The sequence below is a fragment of the Alosa sapidissima genome, chromosome 1, assembly GCF_018492685.1.
Source record: "Alosa sapidissima isolate fAloSap1 chromosome 1, fAloSap1.pri, whole genome shotgun sequence".
Lineage (NCBI taxonomy): Eukaryota > Metazoa > Chordata > Actinopteri > Clupeiformes > Clupeidae > Alosa > Alosa sapidissima.
Genome location: NC_055957.1, coordinates 20666234 through 20691388, shown reverse-complemented (window position 1 = coordinate 20691388; position 25155 = coordinate 20666234). Strand labels below are relative to the sequence as shown.

At 42.7% G+C, this 25155-nt stretch overlaps 2 protein-coding genes across 5 annotated transcripts in view; one reads left to right on the top strand and one right to left on the bottom strand.

Annotated features, from left to right (window-relative positions):
* Nucleotides 1-5578: 5578 nt before the first annotated feature.
* LOC121717364 (fibrinogen-like protein 1) lies at nucleotides 5579-8864 on the top strand. The gene is made up of 7 exons (XM_042102542.1): nucleotides 5579-5730; nucleotides 6109-6316; nucleotides 6825-6984; nucleotides 7487-7584; nucleotides 7662-7750; nucleotides 8214-8404; nucleotides 8609-8864. The coding sequence occupies exons 1-7, from the start codon at nucleotides 5638-5640 to the stop codon at nucleotides 8781-8783; spliced, it is 1014 nt and encodes a 337-aa protein (XP_041958476.1). The 5' UTR covers nucleotides 5579-5637; the 3' UTR covers nucleotides 8784-8864.
* Nucleotides 8865-10040: 1176 nt separating this feature from the next.
* LOC121712599 (microtubule-associated tumor suppressor 1 homolog) overlaps nucleotides 10041-25155 on the bottom strand; it is a 59585-nt gene continuing 44470 nt past the window's right edge. For all 4 annotated transcript variants that reach the window (XM_042096651.1, XM_042096650.1, XM_042096647.1 and 1 more), the window contains exons 8-15: nucleotides 20171-20237; nucleotides 16050-16264; nucleotides 14008-14113; nucleotides 13792-13865; nucleotides 13453-13548; nucleotides 12641-12757; nucleotides 11606-11703; nucleotides 10041-11167 (exon numbers count right to left, since the gene is read on the bottom strand). In XM_042096651.1, the coding sequence (XP_041952585.1) occupies nucleotides 10960-11167; nucleotides 11606-11703; nucleotides 12641-12757; nucleotides 13453-13548; nucleotides 13792-13865; nucleotides 14008-14113; nucleotides 16050-16264; nucleotides 20171-20237 (981 nt within the window). In that variant the 3' untranslated portion in view covers nucleotides 10041-10959. The remainder of the gene's footprint in view (nucleotides 11168-11605; nucleotides 11704-12640; nucleotides 12758-13452; nucleotides 13549-13791; nucleotides 13866-14007; nucleotides 14114-16049; nucleotides 16265-20170; nucleotides 20238-25155) is intronic.

Here is a 25155-nt window from a genome sequence, read left to right as displayed (position 1 = left end):
GACGCCATCTTGGGGGGCAACAATCACTGGAGGCCAATAGATGAGCATGTGATTCTGACTGGAAATCAGACAGGTGTCTGTGATTGCCTGCAAGTGCAACATTGGCAAACTTCGGGCAATATTTTCTAGTGAACTCATTTGGTTCCCACAAATCACCCACAAGTTTGCTGCAAATCTGCCGCAAACATTACATTTTTGTAAGGGTGGCTGTTGTCACATGGAAAACCTTAATTTGAAGAGAAGTTTCACATGTCTTGCATGTTTTCCCTTCTACAGAGAACCCACAGAAGCTGACAAATCTGTAACTGTCTCTCCCATCACTGCATGGATAGACATGAAGCAAAACCATCTCAACTTCATTTCATCAGCAGAAGGGCTCGATCAAAAGTGTCAATTGTTCACACTCATCGTGACTGGTCGGCTGATTGATTGATAAAAAATACTTTATAGTAAGACTATTAACCACACACTACAATAAATTACACTGGTGGTTGATATGCCTACACAATTCATGAGTTGCCAACTAACAAGTTGATTTTTCTTCTGGTATAATGTAATATTCAGGCTTTATAATATACTTAATGCAGCTGCAAAGGGCTTATGCAAAGCAACCCAAGGGTTTTTTGATATTACAATATATACTGTATACACTGCCGCAACACTTACAGGAAATGGCCCCCAGATGAACTCTGTGGTGGGGATTTCTCTGGGCTTCAGTATGTGCTTCAAATGCTTTACTAATCAAACAAAATGTAGTTATTTTACAATATCAGCTTCAAACTCATTTTGATGCCACACTAACTAATACAGAGAGGGTGGCATCTCTGGCATTGCCTATATGCGCACCAGAATGCCTGGTATTGCACTGTGTAATGTTGCGCAGGCAACAACATGATACTTTTTGCCGGTTAGACAAATTGCATAATCCCCTTAGTGCTAAATGGGGACTATCCAGTATGTTGAATTCCTACAGTGTGTTACTTTAAACTGAACATACAAAGGCACTGATTAAATTCATATTGACTCATTTGTTTCACTTTGTTGACTTCTCCCCAACAATGTACACCCAGAGACAAGATGTGCAATGTAGCTTGAATGTTACTTCTCATTTGTAAGTCACTTACCTCTTAGCACTCAGCTAAATTAATAAATGTAAATGCAGAGGTGTAAAAGTCCAGCTTCAGAAAGTTAAAGTCCTGCCACATATTTGCTCCAACCATTCACTAAACCTGCTGAATCTAATTGGTGCAACTCAGATAGATGAGCTAGTGAAATCAGAGACTTTCTAATGAGGAGACACATTACTCAAAGAACCAAATGTATGGGGTTAGTTTGTAACGCAAACATGGCAGTCGTCTACACATATTCCACCCCTTCCGCTGCCAAAAGTTGACATGTGAATACATTATGCCAATCATATGGTATGTTGTGAATACACCGTGCCAATCATGTGTTGTGATCTTGCAGCTGGAGCGAGGTTGGTTTGTTGTGATATGTCCGCCGAGTGGAGGGACTTGCCTGAAAGGACTTTGGTGAAATCACCTGTGTTGAGGGTACTGGTTGAACCAATACATTGCAGGACTGTTACTTTCTGAAGCAGGATCTTTACACCTCTGTGTAAATGTAAACACGTAGGGGTCCCCAGATTACAGAGGCATCCAGGGCCCTTCTTGTGTGGGCGCGATTGTCAATGATAACAACTTTGCAGAAGTGAAATTATCCCTCGGCCACCGAAGGCTAAATGGGTCAGCGCTGTAAGTTCCACTTCTGTTTACTGCACATATCGTTACATTCTGTGACTAATAAGGGTGTATTATTTCATTACCGCAATGACAGAACTTGCCCTTGGCACCTCTCTAAGATTATAGAGGCTGTTGAACTTTCCTACCTCCTGAGGACTGCTTGTCATTTCACCATGTGCAAGAAGGGGGGCGCATTGTTAGTTTCATCAGAGCAGATGTTTTTTCTGGTCCCTCTGTGTGAGGTTATGAGGAAATTTGTACGTCTGCCACGTCTTTGAAAACAATAGCATGTGTGTATGGCATGCAATGACCAGGATAAATGCTTCTAACTAAAGGTAGTGAAAATGCCCTTAAAACAGTCTAGGGTTCTAATGGTTAAAGGATTTTTTCCCCTTTTCAGAATACATTTGCTTTCCTGGTTCGGTTTTTCCTCATTGTTGTTTTCATTGTTCAATACTTTTCAGGGCAAATGCAACCAAGGAGTGTTGGTGAGGTGTTGGCCACCAAAGGAACATGCCAAACATTTTGGTAAATTAGCTTATTCTCCTCCAGAGGTAGATAACATGACACATACTGTACCCTTCTCATCTCTGTGTATGCCGTTGTTATACGGTAACTGGCTTTCATGTTACAGTTTTTTACAATTGTTTACACACGTTTTCAAAACTCTGTGTCTATTTTTCAAAACTCCACACACAAAACCCACAACTGCTCACACAAAATGCAAAATGCCCCAAATCTCCAGCAAAATGACACACAACATTCAAAATGTCAAAAACACATGTTTAAAGCAAACATTCGCTTCACATTACAAACACTTTTGTCATAATATGACATTTTGGATACATCATGTACACACTGTTGCTCAAAACCTAAAGCTCTTCTGTCTTAGGCTTTCTATATGTATTTCCATACAAGAGTGAAAGTTACAGTATCAACAAAGAGAAGTTGAAATACACAGTAAAAATGCAAGCAATATTGAAACATTTGCTGTTGTGAATACAATATTTTACAGCAAACAAGAAAAAAAAGCAAAGAAGAATACACTGACCACCAGATGTGGATGGAGTTTTGAAAACACTGATTTTGTTTTTTTCTAAAGACAAGTGTGTGTGTGTGTGTGTGTGGGGGGGGGGGGGGGGGGGGGGTCGTGTACAGTATGTATTCATAGGCCTATAGACCCTTTCAACTGCAGAAACAAACAATTCTACAGTAAGCGTTCCATTTTCTGGAGGCACAAAAAAATGTATTGAGCTAATGGTACTGTAACATGGTGACAAACAAAAATAGAGTAAAAAGACAAATTTTAATAAAGTCAACTTTTTGTAGAACATTACTGTAAGCTAAAGTCCGATTACTGTATTTTCTCTATTTTCAAAGTATCTGCATTGGTTCTGAATATTTCAACCGGAAATCCTCTAGGAGCAGATTGAAAGGGTCTATACCTATATAGAGAGTATATCTATTCATAGACCTATACTAAGGCAATGATTGGATGGTGTTCAGTAAAGTAAAGAGTGTTTGCACATGTGAAGAGAAAGAGTGAAGCACTGGTGATTTAGTGTGCCATTTTGATGGGTTGTGTTTGAAGAACGAAATCAAGTTACTTCCTGTTAGAATTTTGTGTGTTAGGTAGAAAATTGTGTGTTGTGTTTTGCAAAATGTGTTTTAGTCAATTGAAAACTGAGTCAAACACTGAGAATTAGTGTATGGTTTTGCAGATTTGGTGTCGGGTTATGATGTTTGGAGGACATGTTTAGAAAATTGTGTGACAAGCAAAGATTTAGTGTGTAAGCAGTTGAAAAAAACTGTAACTGGCTGGATTTTTTACTTCTCTTTGTTGATACCGTAACTTTCACTCTTGTATGGAAATACATATAGAAAGCCTAAGACAGAAGAGCTTTAGGTTTTGAGCAACAGTGTGTACATGATGTATCCAAAATGTCATATTATGAAAAAAGTGTTTGTAATGTGAGGCGAATGTTTGGTTTAAAGATGTGTTTGTGACATTTTGATTGTTGTGTGTCATTTTGCTGGAGATTTGAGGCATTTTGCATTTTGTGTGAGAAGTTGTGGGTTTTGTGTGTGGAGTTTTGAAAAATAGACACAGAGTTTTGAAAACGTGTGTAAACAGTTGTAAAAAATTGTAGTTTAAATTTCAACCGTTTTGTCATAGGCTAAAACCTGGCAACCCAAAACCCAAATAAGGAAGCGGGTGCCGACTGCGCAGCCTGAGTTGAATGGTCCAGAACTAGCTGTTGTGAAATTGTTGGGAATGTAATTGATTAACACAAACACATCACATAAACTGTTATTGAACATAAACTGTTGTTGTTGATACACTGAACTTGTGCCCTCAGAACCAAATCTGACAGCAAGCAGCTTTGGAGTTTTGGAAGTAGGCTGCAGGCAGGCAGCTGGTGGATACATAACTGGCATGCGTAAAGTAATGGTAAGGTAAAAGCAACGACCGAAATGCAATTTCAAAGTAAATAGTAACACTAAAGCAAGAGGCTACACTGAGATTCTGGAGGAATAGATCAGGCAGTGTGCTAAGAGACCTGCCCCAATAGGCATCATTGGACCATTAAACCATACAATTATCCAAAACATACAGCCAAACAAGGCATGGATGTGTTTATGTGTGCGTGTGTGTGTGTGTGTGTGCCTGTGTATGTGAGCATTCAGAGCGAGTCAAATTGATCCTACACTTCAAAATGTATGCAGTTTTAAACATGTCAGCCAGAGATACCTGTGATTACAACACATTGTTTTAATTTTTAACTAGGTGGCGCTACACTTCAAATGAGTGGATATGGGATGTGTTGACATGGCCCCTGGAGACCAACATATCATTTAATTTGATCATCCTAGGCCCTACGGTTCTCGAGATATTGACAGAATACCGTGTCCGGCCATCTACAGTCCGATTGATGTAAATGTACACATATATTAATTTATTGTATGGCCCCCATGAACGGAATTTCACAAAACTTGGAAGCATTCAGAGGGTGTTATAGTGATCCCACACTTCAAACATTGTGCAGTTTTGAACATATCAACCAAAAATACCTGCGATTACAATGCCTTGTTTTTGCTTTTTCATTTTTAACTAGGAGGCGCTATACTTCGAAATGAGTGGATATGGGATGGGTTGACATGCCCCCTTGAGACCAACATACAAAAAAAGTTGGTCATCCTAGGCCCTACGGTTCTCGAGATATTCACGGAAAACTGTGTCAGGCCTACCCTGCTTTCAGGGGGGCCGGTGTGGTGTGTGGGTGACGGATCAAAACGCACACATCCACACACGCACTCAGGCACACACAAGCACACACACACACAGGCATAGGCATGCACACGCACACAAGCATGCACATGCACACACACACACACACACACACCATAAATCCCCCCCCACACACACACACACACACTCACAAGCGAACACACACAGAGAAGCACACATGTACACAAAAGCAATCACAAACATGCACACATTCACTTACATGCAAGAGTAGAGTATGGAGTGATTTATTTTTGCGGAGATAATGTGCAGGACTGGGCGGCGGTCATATTTTGTACCCCTCTGCGGTACATCTTGTTTCATTTGGGTTTAATTAGCAGTTTGGAACTGATTTAAGTATGTATTTAGCATGCATTCACATGGTTGGAGTAATGTGAGGTTTTCAATTAAACTTTCAAGGACAAAATTCCTACTTCCCAATAGGTTAGGGAAATGAGACATAACAATGCCCTTAAACTCTATCCTTCTGATAAGACTGAGTAGACATAACTGAATATGAGGATGGGAACTCTCATTCCTTGGGAGGACTTAGTCCTGCATCATTTCATCCACTGGTGTTAAGAACAGTCTTGTAATATAGACTCATTGATGGTTCATCCAGACAAAATGAGGACTCTATGGACTTCCATGTTCCATTTTATATTCATTGCAAATTTGCTGATTTTTAAGAATAGCTTGTCGGTAAGTATGTATTTTATTTAAACAGTGAATAAGTGGCTTAAATACAATGCCTAATGAATATAATTTGACTTTAGAATTTCTGATTCCCAGACATACAATTATATAAGGTGTTTGAATTTGTGAAAGATTATAGTTAAAGGTGTGTCAATAGATTTCTCTACAGTAGGCCTATCTTTAGAATTTAGTTTGTTCAAAGGCTACGCAATACTTTGTGTGTTGTTGTTATATTAAGTGCAAAATCCACTGTCTTATACTGTATATGCATAACATATGTATACTGGAAATGATTTATTTGGTATTTATTTATGTATTTGGTTTTGTTGGTATTTGTGTGTGTGTGTGTGTGTGTGTGTGTGTGTGTGTGTGTGTGCGCACCAGGCTCCTGTGCAGCAGCATCAGGTGCCTGTACCAGCTAGCTGCCAGGATGAGGTGCACTGGCTCCAATCCCAGCTTCTCCAAATGAAAGAGTACATTCAGCAGCTCCAGGACCAGCTGAGTCAGACCAGCACAGGTCACCAGCGCATTCCTGACGTTCTCCAAAAGCAAATCGTCCAGCCCCAGACAGGCAGTGTGCCAGAGTACACAGGTCAGACACATTCAAGGAAAATATATCAATTATGATATTTTGGTAGCAACACATACTGTTCAATTGACTTTTTATTTAAAAAAAAAAAGCTTTTTTTGTGGTATAATGTTGCGAAAAGAATGGAATGGAAGTCAGGCATGACGTGATGTCAATTAGTTCTGCTGGATTGAATTTGCTGAACCTTATTTGATACAATAAATAACAGATTAATAAATTACATACTCTAATTTGTATGGTAAAAAACAACTACACAATACGTTTGCCAAGAAATGAATAAACATTGCGCACTCATTCTCGTCAATTATGACCAGGGTACCAGATAAAGCACCTCAAAATTATATGAATGTGATAGGAGATTTTGCTTCAGAGTTTAGATTCATTTCATATTTACCCCTTCATGACTTGGAATGCTGCTTTTGTAGTTTGTGAGTTCCTTTCTCTGAGGCTTCTATCACCTAATATCGCTGATGTAAAAGCTTTAGGAGTGTTTGCGGTTGTCTGTTGCCAGACTGCTCACAGGTGTTTGAGGATGGGAACTTGGTCAGCGGTGTGTACATGATTAAGCCAAAGCAATCCCCGACCTCTGTCATGGTGTTCTGTGACATGAGTGATGGTGGAGGCTGGACCGTGTTTCAGAGGAGGAAAGATGGACAGGAGTCCTTTGACAGGTGGGGCTCTTTACCAGGGAACATCTGGGGAAAACACAACAAACTTTCTCTTATGTGACTAGAGGGGATACACTGTTACAGATAAGAGAGACAATGCAGCCATTTCCCCCCTGTATAATTGTACATTTTTAATAGACTATGACTAAACACATTAGACAGATAAATAAACAACAGACCTTTAACAATTTCATAATTTTTGGCCATTTATGTGTCATTCATTGTTATTATAATAGATCATGTTATATCTAGAAATGCATGGGAGTCACACAAATGATCTCTCAAATGCACTATTTCTAACAAAAGGTGTAGATATATACACACACAAAATGTTGCATAACAGCAGAGCACGCATGCCTTGCACAAATAATGTTACAGATAACAGATATTTGAATATAGAATATACAGTAACTGAAACAATGTTTTGAAAAAGCATTTTAGCAGAATACTGTAGCAGCTATAGTGAAAAGTACTACAGTATGCCCTTCCTCTTTTCCCCCTACAGGACCTGGGTGGAGTATAAGCATGGCTTTGGGAATCTTCTCTCCAATGATGGGGAGTTTTGGTTGGGGAATGACCCCCTACACTACCTCACATCACAGGGTAGGAGATTAAAGGGCACTGGTGGTCAAATGTTTTATTATTCATTTTCTGATCTGATCTTTTGATGTCATTCACAGGCAATTATAAACTCAAGATAAAAATGGAGGACTTTGATGGTATCCCACGCTTTGCTGAATACAAAAATGTCAAAGTTGGAGATGAAAAGGTGTGAGTGTGTGGCTTGATTTTGATTGGTTGGTTGAATGTCAAACATTTCCCATGTACTGTGTGATGTCCCTCATTTGTGTATATTCCAGTTCAGTATATTATGTCTTTGTGGGCTTAGGAGCTTGATGTGATTTAAACAGACAAGGCCATCTTGTATCTTACAGCTGATTGGCTAGGGTGGTGGGAGAATTGACTTTTCAAGCTTGCAGCGATACCTAGAACTATTAAGGAATGGCATTATAATGTATTTTTGCAGCATAGACCAAAATAGCCTGAACTGCGAAAGCAAGCAGGGACTTGCACTGATGTTGACGATATTTAGTAATGAATGATGTGTTTGTTTGTGTTGAGCCAAAGCCAGAAATACAAATAATAACAACACTGAAAATATAATTTGTACAGACACATAGATCCATTAATGTACTTTTTAATCGACGTGAGAGTGTTGTGTCTTTTGTCAGGATGAGTATGAATTGCAGGTGGGTGACTACAAGGGAAATGCAGGTGATGCTTTGGTTGATGCGCACCCCCACCCTGAGAGACCACAGAGTGATGACCACCAAGGTCTGAACTTCAGCACATATGATCACAACAGCCATGAGGAGGATCCACAGTGTATTCACCAGGACAAGTCTGGATGGTGGTTCAGCAGGTATCACAAGAGAGACCTCCTCTAGTGAAAAGTGCAACTTTTGACATCTGCATTGTAAAATAAATCTTGTTCTGGGTACACTGGAATCCCAGAGAACACACAAAATGCCTACACTAATAATGCTAGTATGCAAGTATGTAATGAAATGTATGCACCCACAAAGAGCATCACCTAATCAAATTGAATTCCAATTTTGTCCACTAGATGTCACTCTGGTAATTTAAATGGTCATTACTACAACGGCCCCTACCAGGCAGTGACAGATGATGGGGTTGTGTGGTACACCTGGCATGGCTACTGGTACTCCATCAAATCTGTGGTCATGATGATCCGCCCAGAGGGATTTGAAGAGTCCAAAGCAGAGCATGAACCGAACTGACGTTAATCAGTGAAAGGTGTTCTGGCAGTTGAGCACACTATATTTGTCAGATGATTAATAAAATAACCCTGCATGCATCAACACTAACTGAATGTATTTTTCAAACAGATTGTAGGCTATTCAAAATACTCTTTGAGTTCAGTGACTCAAACTTGATGAAATGGCAAAATGTGATTACTACAGTAAAATGAAATGTGCCTTCATACATACATCATTGATACATACAACATCACCTTCATACATACAGCAGTGAAAAATAAAATGAACCTCTTCAAATGGCAGCATAACCCTTTTTGCCATATGTTTGGAAGGGCATTTCATGGCTGTGGGACAGGATGCTCTGTCTGTTTATGACATTTAAATGGTCAGGCGAAGAAGAGCAAGTCTGCATTTACACGGCCTAACGAGCTCTGTTTGGCAACTAAAACATTAAATCTGTTCAAAATGCCAGAACACTACAAGCCAAAAGCAGAAATAGCCTCATGGTACTGATGATCTGTCAAAAGAGCTTTACTCTACTGAAAATAGGATTTTAGCCTTTTCTTGTGCAGTATGGTTGACTTCCAAGGTTCTGTTAAAATGTTGTGAAGAGGCTTGAAAGAGTCCTGCTGTAATATGCAAGAGCACATCCTATAAAAGGCATGAAACATGACAGGAAGGGAAGGGAGGAAAAGGAGTGGAGGATTTAAGTCAGCCATCACAAATGAAATGATGGCCAGGCACATCCTCATCCTGGTATAAAGATTCTCCATTTCCTAAAGAGGAAGAACATGCATAGATAAATGCAAGCCTCTGTGGATTTGTGAATGGAATATATTCAGCGTTTCCATTTATGGTATTCAGGAAGTGCCCTGAGTATCTCCACGGACAAAGAAGGTGAGGATTCTGCCTGGTGGTGATTTCAGAGAGGTGCAGTTCTTCATAGGTGCAGGGCCGATGCAAGCCTTTTGAAACTGGGGGAGCAAATATTCCTCCTTTCGTATTCATTCATAGATTTCCAAGATATGATTGAGTAATGCATGTAAGAATGACTGAATCATCAGCCAGTCAATCAAGCAGTAAAGTGTGTGTGAGTGCTTCCAGAGGCTGACAAGATACCTGTTGGTTATGTCATATCACACACAACTCCATACATTTACATGATCCTGCACACACACACACACACCACTGTACACACATTATTTCTTCTCACCTTAGACATGAAAACTCAGACACTCATTGTAACTAATAAGGTATCAAAAAAGAGACATCTTCATGTGTATTTTCCAGGTTTCATAGCACTGTATTTATTGAGTTCAAAATCAAAATAAATGTGGAAAGCAGGTCACTCTGGGTGGGGAAAAGGGATTTATTCCCTTAACACAGTGTTATGGATAAAGAACATTCTGGAAAGAAATCAAAATATCCAGGGAAGTACATTCTACAGTCTGATTACAAGGTAGAGATGTTGGATTGGGTACAACTTTACTTATTTTACTCCTCACATATTTTGTGTGTCTGAGGGATTTAAAAGTCTAGGGCATAACACAGTTAGTAATCTTGAAAAAAAAAAAAAAGAAATTTTCCAAACACAAAACTGATTACAGGTTTGAATTACTTTTGCATTATCCCAATTTAGTGTTCTAAGCACAAATTACTAATTAGCAGGATCATCCCCGTTGCTTAGACACAGTACACAAAACCTGCTGAAATGAAAAATCTAATTCAAAAATAAAACTTGAGTTGAAAGTTCAAACAGGCAAGACACTATATACAAGCCCTGAGGTTCACCATATCCTCTCTTCTTCTTCTCGTTCCTCCTCTCCTTTCGTTCAGTCGGAGAAAAAGGCCGGAGAGCGTGGGGGTGGGCAGTCCCTGTCTCCTTAAGTGCATCCGTGCAACATTGTCTCTGGCTCTCTCCCACCCTTTATTTGGGATCAACTCTTTATAGAGTCTTAAAAGTCTACAAGAAAATGTACAATGAGAAGAGATGTGAACGGCTTCACATAATAAAAAGGAAGTCCGTTCGGGGTTTGTTTTTTTGGGGGGGATAGCTTTGGATGGAAGAGTTTTAAGGAATACAGGGGTGTAAGGTGTCCGGGTGAGGTTGTTGAGTCTTTGGAGGCGTTGGGCGCCCAGGGCTGGGGTATTGGTGTCCGGGGGGGGGGGCGCGCGCGGGGGGGGGGGGGGGGGGGGGTTATCTTGGGGAGAGGGGGGCTGTGGGGAAGGACGCTGAGTTGCGGGGTGAGTGGAAGGGCGAGGTGGGCGAGAGGCGGCGCGGACTGCTCAGGTCACCGTTGTGCAGCTTCCACAGGAGTTCCTCGTTCTCCATGGACAGACGCTTGTTGACCTTGGACTCCTTCTGCAAGGTCTGCTGTAGCATGGCCTGCTCGGTGGAGAGCTGCCTGCAGGTGGCGACAGAGAGACAGAGACAGGAGTGCGGGAGTGAGAGTAGAGAAAGGATCGGGAGAGAAAGGAAAGAATGGAGAGAGGAGAGAGAGAGAGAGGCGGTCAGAAAAACATGAACACATTCGGGTAAAGTTACATAGCAGCACACGTGCACACACAACCCTTTTACATAACCACACTTAAGGGTGTAAGACACGTTAACCCCACCCCCCGCTCAGATGCATGGAGTGGACACACACATTCCTCTGTAACCACATAGTCTCATACGACTTTAGATTTAGTTGGGGAAATGTTAAAAGTGAAAAGCATTGTGTGTATAAGGTTGCATGTGTCTTTGCGAGTATGGGAGGGAGAGAGAGAGAGAGAGAGAGAGAGAGAGAGAGAGAAAGAGAGAGAGTGTGTGTTTGTGTGTATGGACTTCATGGTTTTCTTACCTGGACAGCGCTTGGTGTTTGTCCATCCTGGCTCTGTAGTCCTCATTTTCCTGCTGCACCTTGTTAAGGCATTCCTCCAGCTTCGCGTTTGTCTCCACCTGCCAATCAACACAGCACAGCAAATTTAGCTTTCAACATGCAAATCGTTCAGAGGTGGAACACATCAAAGACAACAAAACAAAAACTAAGCAACTCCAATCATATGGCCGGATACAGCTTGGCTACAGGGCCTTGCATGTTCAGAGCAATCTGGATGAGGTACTTAAGCCTTCAGAGAGCTCCCGTGGAAAATTATCATTTAAAACCTGTTTGTGGTTTCTGACCTGAAGCCAAGACACCTCTTGTCACGCTACTAAGTAGCAAAACAAACACTCAAACAAAAACACTCTTTTGAAATGGAAGCACTCCTGTGGTTAAGTCGGAACGCCACACCCTCTTCTGAAAGGCAACACAGTTACCTGTCAGTGCCTGACCACAAGTGCTGGCAGTAACTGCTAACCATCCACAAACGATATTTTAAATCCTAGAAATCCCATTAATTAATAATAATAAATGAAATGTTTATTCAAATTGTGTTGGCTGAAAAATTAAATGTTTTTTTTTTCTGATTGATATAATAATGTGGCAAATTGAAGTATTTTATTGACAAGCAGTCTGCACTAAGACCTGGTGTATGCTACTCCTCACGGCTCAGTCATACAGAGTCGCCTTTTCTGCACTTGGGCACCAAGTTCACAATATTTCCATGAGCCTCCCTGACTGCTTTGAAAAATGGCTGCACTGCAGATGGTGAGCTGCTATGAATGATTTATAACGTTTTAAAGATTGAATGCTGGAGCCACCCATCTCTTCATGCACACTAATAATACTTAAGACTTAGAATATCCTCTTATTTTAGTTGTGAAAAGATGAGGCTTAATTTACTTTCTCTCTCTGTCTCTGTCTCTGTCTCTGTCTCTGTCTCTGTCTCTGTGTGTGTGTGTGTGTGTGTGTGTGTGTGTGTCTCACACAGGTAAAACAGACTTGAAGACTCACTATCTTATCCATCTGCATGAGCTTTTTGTCCTGCTGATGAAGCTGCTGAGTCTTCATCTCCAGGACGACCTTCAGACTCTCTAGTTCTTGCTCCAGGTACAGCGTGTGGGCATCCTTCTACACAGAGAGGATGGGAACAGGAGAGAGAGAGAAGAGAGGATGGGAACAGGAGAGAGAGAGAGAGAGAGAACAGGAGAGAGAGGGAAGAGAGGATGGGAACAGGAGAGAGAGAGAGAACAGGAGAGAGAGGGAAGAGGATGGTGGGAACAGGAGAGAGAGGGGAGAGAGGATGGGAACAGGAGAGAGAGAGAGAACAGGAGAGAGAGGGAAGAGAGGATGGGAACAGGAGAGAGAGGGAAGAGGATGGTGGGAACAGGAGAGAGAGGGCAGAGGGTGGGAACAGGAGAGAGAGGGCAGAGGATGGTGGGAACAGGAGAGAGAGGGCAGAGGATGGTGGGAACAGGAGAGAGAGGGAAGAGAGGGCCGCGGACATGAGTGACAAGGGACACAAAGTACTTGATCTGTACTGGTATTGACTTGGGTTTCTCATTCAGTATTACTATGCAGTGTGCAGTTCCATTTCAACCCAGTAGAAGGTGCTGCTGCAAAGAGACTTAGCATGGCATGCTTCATGAATACATGAGGTCTACCGCACAATAGTTTTCAATCCAGGTTAGAAGCTGCATCCACATTTTTGAGGGATACAATGTGTAACTAGAATTCTGGGCATCAGTGGTTGTTGCACACAGATTTCTCTTTTACTTGGGGAACATATCAGAGAGTGCATGTAAAATCCAGAACGTTTCCCTTACCTGACTCTTCTCAGACAGTATCCTCCTCCTTTCCTCCTCAGCTTGGAGTTTCGTCTTGAGCTCGTTGTTTTCCATTGCTAGCTCCTCAATTTGTCGCTGGCGAGAGTTATAAAGGTCAGTGTTAATTTGCATAGAGAGAAGACCCACCGAACATGCCATATTTCATTTGGCATGCTACACATGCCCTAAGGCTACGTGAGAGTCGTGCTAAAACAGACTTGTTGCCCCCCAAAATGACTTATGATTGGCAGTTGTAAAGGTAAAGGCATGTTTTGTCTTTTAGCACAGAAAACTGCAGAAAACAGCCCTACTAGATAGCTCCAAGTAAAATGAACTTACAGAGAGAGATGCCTCCGAGTCTTTGAGAGTCTTGTCCAAGGCATTCATGTTTTGCTCATGAGTCTTCTGAAGCTCTGAGGACGCAAAAAAAAAAAACTTGATTATTTATTCAATACATATTTTATGGTGTGTGCACTATTATAGACAGACAGACCGACAGACAGACACTGTATATGGGATGTGGAGAAGGAGTGCTGGCGGGGGATGCAGGCTTACCCTGCAGGATTGCTTCATTCTGCTGTTTGAGAGTCTCCATCTGTTGGGCATGGATGGCTTCCTGTTCCTGCCGATGAGCCTCTTGTTTGGATCGAACATCCTCCACCTGCCAGGGGAAGAGGGCAAGACTGAGCCACCAGCTACTCAACAGCAAACACCAACACTACGTCTGTTTTTCACATCCGTGTCTCTGTATCAATGCAGTCGTTTTAAAGGGGCCAGGTGGACATTTTTGTAGGATGTGAGGTGTGTTGAACGCATCCAGGGCCTTCTTGAGCGCTACTGAAGTAAGAAGTAAAAAGATTATTTCAATTGTATCTATGTTAATCAATGAACTATTTCCACTATGTCCCAAACTTTGAATTTTTGGATGTTACCTGGCAAGCTGGACATAAAACAATAGAAGGAAGAAGATGGTTATATTTTGTCTTCTTGAAGCTAAACATAAATTGCACGGTCATGGAAATCTGTTTACAGACCAAACAAGTGCAGCCGAGTTGAAGGACTGCTGCAATGCTTTGCCCTAGAGAAACTTGCACATGTTGTTACAGGGTATTTTTTGTGAATTCTTTTGTGAAGATTTGGAGCTCATTTATGGAGTTTTTGGAGGGGGAAGATTTCATTGTGGCTTTATAGTCTACGGTTTTATTTATATGTGTATATATACACATATAAATAAAATTGATGTGTGTGTGTATATATATATATATACACACACACACACACACACACACACACACACACACACACACACACACATCATTTATTTATTTATTTACAATAAGATCACTGATCACATTTTTAAAAGTCAGAGCATTCTATATGAACGTGTGTCTGTCTGTGCATGTAAATATTCACTATACGTCACTCCTTGGTGTTATCCTGTCCTTTTCATCATGATGAGAAGCAGTCGGTTACCAACAGCAAAACATACCACCATATCTATACATTTGGAATATCTGCAAGTGCCTATTTGTATTTACTGGTGATGTGCCTTGTTTTGTTATGTTTTGTGTCTTTGTATTGTAATAGAAAAGTAAAAAAATAGAGAGGATCCATCTCGGGCAAGTCTTTAGTGGATATCTGGGCAACACAGACCATAGGTGTTTTTACATTGCTTTAAAACTGTCAATTCTTAACATTTTGTTGCTATTTCTAGGTGATATTATATTAGAATATTGGAAACCTCCAAAAAATGACCCCACAAATTACACCTTTAAGGTCCATGCATGTCTGCACAAAGTTCACAGAATGTTCCTGTGGCATTTTTGTAATCAGTTGGCGACAGATTTGGCCTGACAACGAAGATGCAGCGCCAGCGTTACAACAGGCCACACAGAGAATGGACGGGCTGATTATACAACGGAGAATGGTAATAGGTTGATGGATAAGAGCCCCAGCCCCAACGCGCCATTTACATTTCAACAGTGAAAGTGAAGGAAAATAAACGCCATGGCAACAGCTATAAATCATCTGTTTTATGAGCACAGTGGCACAGGCCCTTTCCATGTCTAAAATACAACAGGCTAGGAGGCCATTAAATCACTGGAAATTGTAACTTCCACATCACAGTTACAGCTGCATACATCTTTAGCACTCAGGGTCACATATATTGCATATAGCAGAGTGCAATGCTGTGCGTGGATGGTGAGACTTATTAGAATGCACAATATTGAGTCATAAGTCACCCTGACATGAACCCAGCTCCGAAGCCCTTTTCTGGGCACCTATGCATCTACAGATCGTCACTGGGGGCTGGGAGCTCCATAGCTCACATTTATTTCTTTGTTATACTGCATGAGGACAGTTTGCAACAATTCACTAATCTCTTTGGTTTAAATTGACTTACAAGTTCACACAAAACTTTACAATTGAGCTAGCTTCAACTCATCAGTAATCAAGGTAATGACTTTAAAGTGAACAGAGACTAAATGATACTATAGCCATCCAAAACATATATCCTAGTGTACAAGCAGGCGGATTACCCATGGGGTGAGCAGCCAGTGCCTTTACATAACATACATACGGCACACAATTTGTACCTGTTGCTGCATGAGTGCGCGACACTTGTCGGCCTCCTCCTGGTACGCCTGGTGGGTCTTGTCCCATTCTGCCGAGTAGAAGGCCCTGAGCCGCTCCTCCAGCTGCACGAGCTCTGCCTGGTTCTCCTCCCGCAGCTTCTGCAGGGTCTCCTCAAACGTCAGCTGCGCCTCCTCCTTCTCCTTCTCCAGGCGCTCGCAGCACGACACCGAGCCGGCTGATGGGGGTGAAGGGAGGGGATGGGAGGAGATGGGAGGAGATGGGGGGGGGGGGGGTGAGGAGACACGGAGAAATTGAAAGAGAGAGAGGAAGAAAGAGAGAGAGACAGGAGGAAAGAAGGGGAATCAGAGAGGGTGGACAGAAAAAGAGAAAACAATAAGACTCGTTTTTAAGAACATCTGTCTGTGTAAATTTGTCCAGGACATTATGGCAGACAAGCTGAAGTGGCCTGAATGTTCCTGACCACAGCCTAAGTGGAGAGAGTTGAACATTACTCCATTAGTACCTTAGTGTTCCAGCTACCAGCAAGAACACAATGTTTCCTCTATGTTTTATTTCCTTATAAACCTGTTAATCGCACAGCAACATAAATCTAGCTGCTCACATTCATCTCAGTAACAAAGCTCCACAGTTGTGCTAGTGAATATTGCTGCAATAACGGAGATGAACCACCATGCACTACAACAACGCAGTTATTGTAAAGGTGATAAGTCCCAGACTTGTTCCACTACCTGGAGTGTGAGTGAGTGGAGTCTACACTGACTGGAGTGAACATGTCTCAAACTTTAATAGATTTGCATTCCAATAGGCAAGCCCCAACAGTTGCCTCCGTGCTGCTAGATGAAGTGTGTGTAACGGGGCTGTTGCCGTGGCTATGATGACATAGGGGTGACAGCTGTGGCAGAACAGGCCTGGGCTTTACTGGGGCAGGACAGGTGTGACATCATCCCCTCTGGGTCTTAACCTCAGTGAACCCACATGCACTAGTGGGGGGGGGGGGGGGCAGACAGATTGTGGACGGAGTTAGGACACAGTGGGCAGACAATGGACATACAGTATGTTGAGAGAGCTGTGGTAAAGCGAGTCAGTAGTCGGGTTAAGAGTTGCAACATGTGTGGTGAACATGATGGGAGACCATAACATTTGCCAAAGTACAGGGATTAATGCAAGGGTGGATTAAATCTGACACACACAAAAAAACTATGCATTGGACAGAGTAAACACTGAACCCTTAACGCATAGGCCTACTATCTGAGCCCCTTAATGCATAGGCCTACTATCTGAGCCCCTTAACACATAGGCCTACTATCTGAGCCCCTTAATGCATAGGCTTACTATCTAAACAGTGAGATGTGGGGCTGTACTAGATGAGAGAGGCTGGGTGGTGGAGTGGGGCTCTGGAGGAGAGTGAGAGTGTGTCCTCCACCAGCGCTGCATACCACAGGCGTAAGGAGGGTCAGAGGCCTGGAGCCCCACGACCAGGCCACACACTCACGGAGCACAGCAGCTCTAACATTCCTCCTGCAGGCCGCATGTGTGTACAGGCATGTGGCTGGGTGTGGGTGTGAAAGTGTCAGGGAGTGTGTGTGGAAACAGGCATGCTGGCTTGTCTATGTGTATGTTTATCTATGGACATTAATGTGTGTGTGTGTGTGTGTGTGTGTGTGTGTGTGTGTGTGTATCGGTCTCCATGTGTGTACAGTAGCCTATATGTCTGTGTCAGAGAGTATAAAGGCATGTCTGTAAATCTGTGTGGGGACATGCTCGTCTGTAATGTGTGTTTAGACATCTCCCTGCATACGCCTGGTAGGTGGGGTTATAAATGCTTTACTGTGCTGTTGACTGAGATTTTGGAAACGCACATACATACACATACATTGGACACGACGCCAGAGGGCCGCAGGGCAGAGCACACAGGTGGCTGGACTGGGAAAGGAGCCTGCTCTGGCTATGCTGTGCTGAGAGGCACGTGGGTGAAGTGCATTGCGCCACGTTTTCCCTTTCATACACATTACAGTGCTGGGGCCCTGCCAAAGCCTGCCTCACAGAACAGCAGAGCATCGCACCACACACCTCCCTCTCAATCATCTCCCTCTTGGGGGCCCTCGTTCATGTTTTTAGTCGTTAAAATATATCTGCCCCTCATGCTCACTCTCACTTTGATAACGTTTTTCTGTCTTTCTCTCTTTCTTTCTCCGAAGTGGTGGTGAGTGACATCATCGGAAGAATGAACTCATGTTCTGGAATGTTCAGGGAAAGACTCCAGTGGATGACTGGAGTGGAGGAACATGGCTGGGCAACACTGATGCAACAGAAAAATAACTCTAAGCGACTCCACCCTATTAATGAGTACAGATCCCGCTCAGCTGCAATCAACCCTTTAATTCACCAGCACGTCTATATTGAGAGTACTAGAGGTCGACCAATATGCAATATCTATAACCGATATTTGGCCAATATTCTGGGCCGATATATATTCATTGATATGTTGCAATAACAAAATGACATACTGAATTTGATTTAGATAGATAGATAGATAGATAGATAGATACTTTATTGATCCCCAGGGGAAATTCACTAAAAGTAAGCTATAAATACAAACAGGCTGATACGGATTAGGCTTCCAGGCTTTAGGCCGACAGGCTGCACAGAAGAGGCATGCACTGTCTGTGAAACACACACAACATGCAAACTTTGAATGCTGACAGCTGACTCGTTTTGTGAGAGAAGTGCAGGAAATGGCGTGAGAAACATCAGTGTAATGCTACTGCAAGTATTCAAATTAAAGTATTCTGCTCTGGATTGCTAGGTTGACACTATCAGGGTCTGATTATGTGTGGTCCACATAAACTGGGATGACCAACACCATCTCTCGACAACCTGCAGGGAAACCCGGACTATTTGCTTGTTTAGTTAGTTTAGAGAAGCTGGTGGATCTTTTTGTGAAGGCATGCTGTCTCTCCTTTGATGTTCTGATCACTGAAAATAAATCTCTGTTCCTGTTATTGCCTGACTGGGTCTTCATTCATCTATGTTATCAAAATTGCCATCAGTATCGTCTGTGTACCATCAACTCTCATACTCAACCTTCCTCTAGAACACCTTATTCAACTACACGTCATTTAAGTCATCAGACCAATTGTACCTTGAAACTTTTTAGGGTGCTGAAAGCAGTTATAGTCCCTGGTTAGAAAACCAGACAGATGTGTGCGAGATGAGAACTGACTGAGGGGGGGTGAGGAGATAATTTTGTGTTTGTGTGGACAGTGGAATATGCAAATTTGTGTGTGTGTGTGTGTGTGTGTGTGTGTGTGTGTGTGTGTGGTATTTTGGCAAGCGAGTTATGAGTATGTGTGAGCAGAGGGATGACACCACTGTAGGCTAAACAAAAGAGTCTCTGTCTGCAAGGAGACTCATTACTGCGGGCTTGTGGCCACTCCATGGACCTCCACCACAGCAGTTACACCAAAACCTCTGCCAACAACACACACAATCACACAAAAGCATCAACACTCACACTCATACACATGCATGCATGCATGTGCGCGTGCACACACACACACACACACACACACACACACACACACAGAAAAGCATGCATAACACCCTAACACACACACATACTTGAGACACAAATGCATGTCATATTCAAATACACACTCAGATAGAGACAGTGTTTTGTGTAGTCATAATTCCAGGGTGATTCTGGGAACCAGCCCTGACTTGAGGTCATCACACTCAACAAAGTGGAATGAGATGAAAATGTGACCTCAGTTCACACTCACTCACACCCTCTCTTTCTCTCTCACGTGTCTGTGTCTGTGTCTGTGTCTGTGTCTGTGTCTGTGTCTGTGTCTGTGTCTGTGTCTGTGTCTGTGTCTGTGTCTGTGTCTGTGTCTGTGTCTGTGTCGCACCCAAACACATCCCACCGAGAAAATCAGAATGTGCTTTGAAACCATACAGGAAATGGGCTCGCAATAAATACCAGGATTTCAGTGACGCATAGCACAAACCCCCTTCCTAGGTGTTTTCATGTTCTGGGTTTTTCTCTGCAATAGGCTACAGCTATTGTGACTGTTCTACGTGCACGCATGTGTGTGTCAGTGTGGGTTTGTGTCCTTACCAAGTTCCTGTCTGATAGTACTCAGTTCCCCTGCGAGATCTCTCTTCTGCTTCAGGGCTTCCTCGCGCTGTAAACACACACAAGACATAGACACACAGGTTAACTCTTCTTTCAACCAAGTCATTACAAAGAACTGGTAATACAGGACATAAGGATCAATTTACATCTGAATGAAGGCGACAACCACAACATTGGGCCATTGTGATGAATATAAAATGATAATGCTACTAGAAACTATGTGGTGAGGGGGAGGAGGACCACAGGCAGGAGATTCTTGGCAGAGAACCCATCTTAACTTTGGTCTTTAACAATCCACCTGAACCCATCCAAATCAGCCAGCCATCAGCCTGCACTGTTTCTCTTAGAGCAGTGGTGTTTTCCAGGAAGATATGAGATTGTCTGTATATATATATATATATAGTACTGTAAATCGATACAGACACACGGATATCAGTGTATTATGACTGTGAAATACAAAACATTTAGATAGATAGATAGATAGATAGATAGATAGATAGATAGATAGATAGATAGATAGATAGATAGATAGATAGGTAGATAGATAGATAGATAGATAGGCAGGAGATTCTTGGCAGAGAACCCATCTTAACTTTGGTCTTTAACAATCCACCTGAACCCATCCAAATCAGCCAGCCATCAGCCTGCACTGTTTCTCTTAGAGCAGTGGTGTTTTCCAGGAAGATATGAGATTGTCTGTATATATATAGTACTGTAAATCGATACAGACACACGGATATCAGCCTGCACTGTTTCTCTTAGAGCAGTGGTGTTTTCCAGGAAGATATGAGATTGTCTGTATATATATAGTACTGTAAATCGATACAGACACACGGATATCAGTGTATTATGACTGTGAAATACAAAACATTAAATGCAAACTGGACCCAATCTTACCTTAGCGACCGTGTTTAACATACACAACTCAAAACAAGTTAGGGATATCTGGCTTCCAGGTGAAATTTAATGTTTCAGTACAGAAAAGTACTGAAACATTGAACTGTTGGACATGTGCATTCAAAAGTTTAGAGAAGGTCACATTAAGTTCACCTGTAAAGGATTTTAGGTTCATCCTGAAATTTCACCCGAAAGCCGAATATTCCTGACTTTTTGTGAGTAGTGTATGTTTTTGTATCCCCAAGTAATAATTTAGTAATTAAATGTATCCGATAATCAATGACTATTGACTCCTATCATACTGCTGTTGCCATATTGGAGGCAGCTCCATGACCTCAGACGATGAGATCACAGATAGTTACACTCCTGAACTGATCAAACACAGACAGAGACGTTCCTCTGTTCTCACCCACTCTTTCTTTCACAAACAAAGTCAAGGACACCCCCTCAAAGAGCCTAAAAGGGCCCTTGAGACAAACTAAACCTCCATAAACCACAACATAACCATTAACATAAACCACCACAGCTGGCTGACCAAAACAACAATATCGGCACACATTCGGGGCTTCTTTCATTTCCCCAGTCTATTGTTGTTTGGCTCCAAAGCCATGTGCCAGTTAGCTCCCACAACATGCTCTCTTTCCCAAGCAAATTGGTAAGATCAACAAACAGGAGGAACAAATGGGAGAAACACTCACACCGCTTTTGTTTTCAACAGGTGTCAGTGAAGAGAGAAAAAACAACTAATCAAGCCCTCTATTACCACCGCCTTCACACTCACACACACACACACACACACACACACACACACACACACACACACACACACACACACACACACACACACACTTCAAACCCAAGCCAAATCAAAGGGAAACTAAAGTTTAAAACGAACCACCTTAGCCTTCTTCTTCCTGATGCAGGGAGGGTTCTTCAGGCAGGCTTTGCTGCCGGAGGAGCCCATGTTGATTCTCCCGCTGGCTCCTACAGAGTTGCCCCCTGGCCCACGAGTTACACCGACCGCTCCAACTGTCAGGAACTCTACGCAGCGCTCCGCCTCCGTCAGCACCCTGCCCACTCTGCCACTTCCCCTCCCTCTCCCCCCTTTCACACTCAATCACTCACTCTCTCTCTCTCTGCCCATACTCTGCACTCTCTTCATCAGGGAACTGGTCTGTCTGCTCACTAGAGTGTGTCAAACACAGCACAGAGTCCTATATTGAGGCCGTATTCACCCTAATAGAAGGGCAGGGAGAAGATGACAAGAAAGAGGAAGAGTCAAACTGTGGGAGGGGAGAGGAGGCTAAACACGGACTCTAATCTAATGAAAACATTCTCCAAAGAAAAAGAGGGAAAGGGTCTATACAAAAGGCATAGTTTGAAGGTCAATCAGAATTTAGAGTCAAAGTTAATGGGTTTGATCAATGAGAACAGCACAGCGTACACAATGGACCTAGAGACAGCCTAGTCTTGCAGCGGGCCGTTCCCTCAGGTAGTAATGCCCACCAGTGTCTTTCCAGGTTGTCTGAGATCACTGTGAGTGAATGGGAACGTGCTGACCGGACCAGGACCCAGATTGGTTGCAGATGAAGGGAAGCAGCTGGACTGGAAGCACGCCAGATTAGCCTGAGACAGGACCTACTGGACTTCGACTAGAAGCTGGTAAAGGCTGATTTCACAAACACCCTCACCCTGCAGGCACTGGTGAACTACAATAACAAAATGACGGCACTGGACACATTAGGAGCTACTGGATTGAGGCAGGTTATCTTGGCAAGATTGTAGAAGTTCCATTTTAAGTTTGGGTTCATTTCAAACCACACCACAAGAGCCCCAGCAGATAAGATACCACACAGGATTATCTAAATATTTTCAGATTAAGAAGTTGGTATATGCGAGAAAGAGAAAGAGAAAGAGAGAGGAGAGTGAGAGAGAGAGAAAGAGAGAGAGAGAGCGAGAGAGAGAAAGAGAGAGAAAAAGAGAGAGAGAGAGAGAGCGAGAGAGAGAAAGAAAGAAAGGGAGGATTTGTTTGTGCATGCTTTGAAAGTCCTCAGGCCAAACTCAGAGAACTGTGCAGTCTCAAGAGAAGGATTATGTGGGTCTCCCAGCGTAGCACACTCTCTCTGTGTCGGCTTCTCCAACACTAAACACAACAGAGCTCATCTCAGTGCCCATGGGTATCTACTGAGACTGTTAACAATTACATTAAATTATGACACGGGGAAGACTTGTGTAATCCTTTCACGCATGCAAACAATGTACAGTGCAATGAAGCACCAGAACAACATGCAGAGCCTCAGGTCATAGTTAACCACACCCTAGTAGGCAAGACCTCTACATTGACAAAGAGAAAAACCACAGTTTAAATCATTCCTCAAAATGAACTGGAGTTTCTTGATGCAGGTATACGTTCTTGCTTATGTTCATAATACTTAAAGTCCACCACACACCCTCACAACCAATAAAAAGAGGTAAAATAATGTGGTATAATAAAGTAAAATAATGTGGTGCACGTCTATGTGGGGAGTTAATGCACTGCCTTGGGGGGCCACCAGCTCTTTCAGCAGCCAAACAGCTGGCAGGTGAGATGCACAGACACGCCTCTGTCCTGGAGCCAAACTCTAGGCTTCACAAGGCAGCTGGAGCATTCCTTACCAATAACCCACCCCCTACACACACACACACACACACACAAACACACACACCACCCCTTACTCTCTTGACTGTCTGTCTGTTGGATTCCCTGTCTGTCTAAGAAGAGAGCACATCACACCTGTCCTGGCGCAGTTGCACTGGCTACCTATAAAGCATGGAATAGACTTTTTGTTTTTGAAGCCCTCAATGGACTAGCTCATTGCTATCCCCTTACTCTTCGTCTTCTTCTAAATAGCTTCTCACAGTCCCTCAATTCAAGACTTAAAACAGGTCTTTTCTGTAATTGCCCCAAGGCTCTGGAACACCCTTCCACCACACATCAAGTCCTGTCCCACAGTTGCTAGTTTTAAATCCAATTTAAAGACCTGTATTTTAAGACTTTTATTACATGTTTTATCCTATTATAACTCTGGGCTCCTCTTTTACCTATATGTGTACAGTTAACTACCTATCTGCCTTACCTGTGAAGCACTTTGCTATACAAATGAAGTGACTTGACTTGTCTGTCTATCTCACAAGGGGCTAACCGGAGGCTGGCTTATCAGCAGAGATAGGATCAGGTCAGAATCACCCATGATGCCGTTTTGCTTTACAAGGACAGATTCGGAAAGCAAGACACTACCAATGAGGAAACGGAATCAAGAGGTAATATGCCAAACAAATGAGATAAACAGACTTTTGTTAGATGTTTGCCACTTTAAACAATGTACTGGAGTTCCTGCCAAGCTTCCCTCTCACACACAAAACAACAAGGAGAATGTTAGAAAGAAATGTGATAAAAAAAACATCTGTGGTCCACAAGGAAACCCAACAAGAGATTCACAAGCCAAAAATGAGATATAAGATAAATTTGGGAAAAAAAGATGCAGGCAACTTGTTTGACAGGGGAGTGAAGGGCCTAGATCCAGCTATCTTCACACACGCGCGCACACACACGCACGCACACACACACACACACACACACACACACACACACACAGATAACCCACAGGTGTCAGGTCCCTTGCCTGCAAATGAATGTATTAATCCTCAAATGGCAATTCAGGTAATTAGAGACCTGGGTGGGCTTTCATTATCAGAGGATGACCGACATGGCTGCTGCAACTGCACTTATTTGACTAATTTAGGAGAATTTAGTGGCTGCAAGAGCCTCCTCCTTGGGGTTGCCTGTTTTGACACATAACGGGAGAGAGTTATCGCCTAAAACCCCCACACATTTGTGCACACACGCACTGAATTTCCACCTCAGATATTCCCCATCAGGCAGGCCTGGGCCAAATAGTTAACCAGTCTGAGACTGTGGATAAGCATTCCAGAGATGTTTGGTTAAGCAGAGAACCTCCTCAATATGCTGGGTGATCTATAGTCCTCAGAGCACCATTTAGCTAACAAAGCCAAAAGGCAAGACATTCCTG

Excerpts from the sequence above, each read along its gene's own strand:
- LOC121717364 (XM_042102542.1), top strand. The coding sequence starts at position 5,638 with ATGGTTCATCCAGACAAAATGAGGACTCTATGGACTTCCATGTTCCAT. Across the intron at positions 5,731-6,108 it reads TTTTTAAGAATAGCTTGTCG|GCTCCTGTGCAGCAGCATCA; the intron begins GTAAGTATGTAT and ends TGTGCGCACCAG. Across the intron at positions 7,751-8,213 it reads TCAAAGTTGGAGATGAAAAG|GATGAGTATGAATTGCAGGT; the intron begins GTGTGAGTGTGT and ends GTCTTTTGTCAG.